Source organism: Montipora capricornis, chromosome 10 (genome assembly GCF_036669925.1).
Source record: "Montipora capricornis isolate CH-2021 chromosome 10, ASM3666992v2, whole genome shotgun sequence".
NCBI lineage: Eukaryota > Metazoa > Cnidaria > Anthozoa > Scleractinia > Acroporidae > Montipora > Montipora capricornis.
Genome location: NC_090892.1, coordinates 35,409,700 through 35,412,199, shown reverse-complemented (window position 1 = coordinate 35,412,199; position 2,500 = coordinate 35,409,700). Strand labels below are relative to the sequence as shown.

The following is a 2,500-nucleotide window of genomic DNA, read 5'->3' as shown; positions in this document are numbered from 1 at the left end:
GGCGTAACTTTACCTTTACTTTTGAAACAGCAGACTGCTGCTTGTCATAAAAGCATGAATATTTAATTATTAAATAAGCAAATAATGAGATGAAAAACCTGGATCCGTTAGTGGTACGTCACCGTATTCGAAAATTTGCGTAACCGGCTACCTAATTCGCCGGGTATGTGTGAACGCAAGCCATATTCGAAAAAAGAAAATTGCGGATACAAAAATTTCCGGATACGTGTGGTCGGCGCCTTAGTCTAAACCATTTGTTTTTGAATACATTCAGGGTGTTACAATCATTTGCAATTTGTTTTTCGACTTCCATCGAGGTCAAGGTTCTTTCTTATAATTTTATCAGCATTCGTTTTACCCCTTGCAATCTGAAATGACAGGAAATTAAAATTGCACATTGTAATGTGTGCTTTCTTTCAAAAATAGGAGGATTAATTCTTAACGTACGTTGTTCTGCAGGAAGTAACCCGTGCGCACAAGGGTTGGGCCCTAGACTGTGTAGTTCTTCACAATGACGTCACTCGCTTCTTTAAAGATGACATCACACAGCCCCCAGCAGAAGGTGTCTATGTGCACGGGTTGTACCTTGACGGAGCTGGTTGGGATCGCAGGGGCTGTAAGCTGGTGGAACCCCCTCAAAAGGTTCTCTTCACATCTATGCCTGTCATTCATATCTACGCAATCAACTCAACAGCAGGGCGAGATCCCCGGATGTACCAGTGCCCGATTTACAAGAAACCCAGAAGAACGGACCTGACGTACATCGCCAGTGTTGACCTGAAAACTAATCAGAATCCAGATCACTGGATTCTTCGTGGTGTGGCCTTGTTATGTGATATCAAGTAAACTACTCTACACACGGAATGCGACATAGATTTGTCACGACAAGACAATGATTTCGTGATAAGAAAGATGGAGCTGAGGTGTCTCTGCAAATCGCGATAAACTTTCTCATTGGCGCCTTTGTAAATTTTAGTGTGCATTACGTGTCTACGATATGCACAGCCTTCACCCCCAGCACTCCTTAATGGAGCTGTAAGTTCACATTTAACTCCGCGAGTACATATTTTTAACCCTATTTATTGTAAACACTTCTTTATAACACCTTTCTAACAGTGTTATCAAAATAATTGTACAAAACTACTTGATTAAAAAATAGTTAACGGAAGGACTAGTTATGAAGTCTTTAGTCGTCAAAACTTGCGCTGATCTGCGATGGAAAGGGCCTTAGCTTTGCGAATTTTGTTGAACCCTTATGCAAAAGGTGAACATACTATGCAGGTCGTTCCTTTTCGGTTCACCAGTGAATAAGCTTGAGTTTGGGTTACATTCTCGTGTTCCAGGCATTGTCATGTCCCAATTCGCTTCATTAACTACCTTCACAAATCATTCCTTGCGCTTTCTTCGATTTGTTCGTGTCCCTCTATCTAATTGTTCATGCTTGAAATTAAAAACGGTATGGGCGGAGGGTAATGTGGTAAGAAAACAAAGGCCCCTTTCCAGGTCCTCCTACTTCTACACTTTCCGGGTTTTTTCTTTTCTTTTCCTTTTTTTTTTTTTTTTTTTTTTGTGCTTGACTTTATCTGAGAAAATCGGAAATCATTCTGGAACAGACGATGGATAAAGGGTGGACAATGGTGTACACTCATCATCCGGAAACTGGAGGTCTGTTTCGTCTTCCCTGAAATTAAGCAAAAGAAAATAACGACAAGTACAGTTATTTAAAGAAAAATATTATGTAATCATTGGCCATGTTGACCGACTCTCCAAGCAAACTCTAAGAAAAATGCTCTGAGAAAGAAGAATTACTAAAACACTTATACTTTTAGTGACATTGTGCACTGTCGTGATACCCTCTGGTCCAAATAAATTCTTTACATGCATCCCCTAAAGGTATTTTCTGTTTCTGAAAGTCTTATTAATTCAGTATCTCAAGACAAAAAGGAGGCAGGCCGCAGTCGAAGGCAACCCGAAGGCTCCTTTTTAATAGCTTCTACCGTTATTACGACTTGTCCCCACTAATACTGGTACTCATGTTACCGACCTCAAATGAATAGAAAGCTGAGTGAACTTTGGAAAACGGATTCGGAGCCCCGGTCGCATCGCTTCGATGTGGTCCTCGAGCGATATCCACCACAATACCCGTCCAAATGTAACAAAAACAGTGATTCAATAAAACTCTTTAAAGAATGGAGGAGGTGGTAATGGTTGTGAAGGGCAAACACTCAGGACAGAGTACATTCTCATCTTTGACTAAGTGTCCAATACCAAATATAACGGGATGGTGCGCAAAACGTTACGCTTAATACTTCCTTTTAAAAGACTGACAAGGCAAGCTGCTGAAAACACCCATATTTTAAAATTATCCACAAGCAACGCCTGATAATTTCAAAGCAGTGCTGAAGCTCATTGCAAACCGTTTCTTGAACTCGATCTCTTGGTTTCTTTTTTCAGTTTTATATTCAATCAAAGGGGTTCTTGACAACCTGTGCGTTTGTTT

At 40.5% G+C, this 2,500-nt stretch overlaps 1 protein-coding gene across 1 annotated transcript in view; it reads left to right on the top strand.

Annotated features, from left to right (window-relative positions):
• LOC138020732 (dynein axonemal heavy chain 5-like) overlaps nucleotides 1-1,165 on the top strand; it is a 58,258-nt gene extending 57,093 nt beyond the window's left edge. The window contains 1 exon segment of the mRNA XM_068867666.1: nucleotides 460-1,165. Within this exon segment, the coding sequence (XP_068723767.1) occupies nucleotides 460-846 (387 nt within the window). The 3' untranslated portion in view covers nucleotides 847-1,165.
• The last annotated feature ends 1,335 nt before the right edge of the window (nucleotides 1,166-2,500 follow it).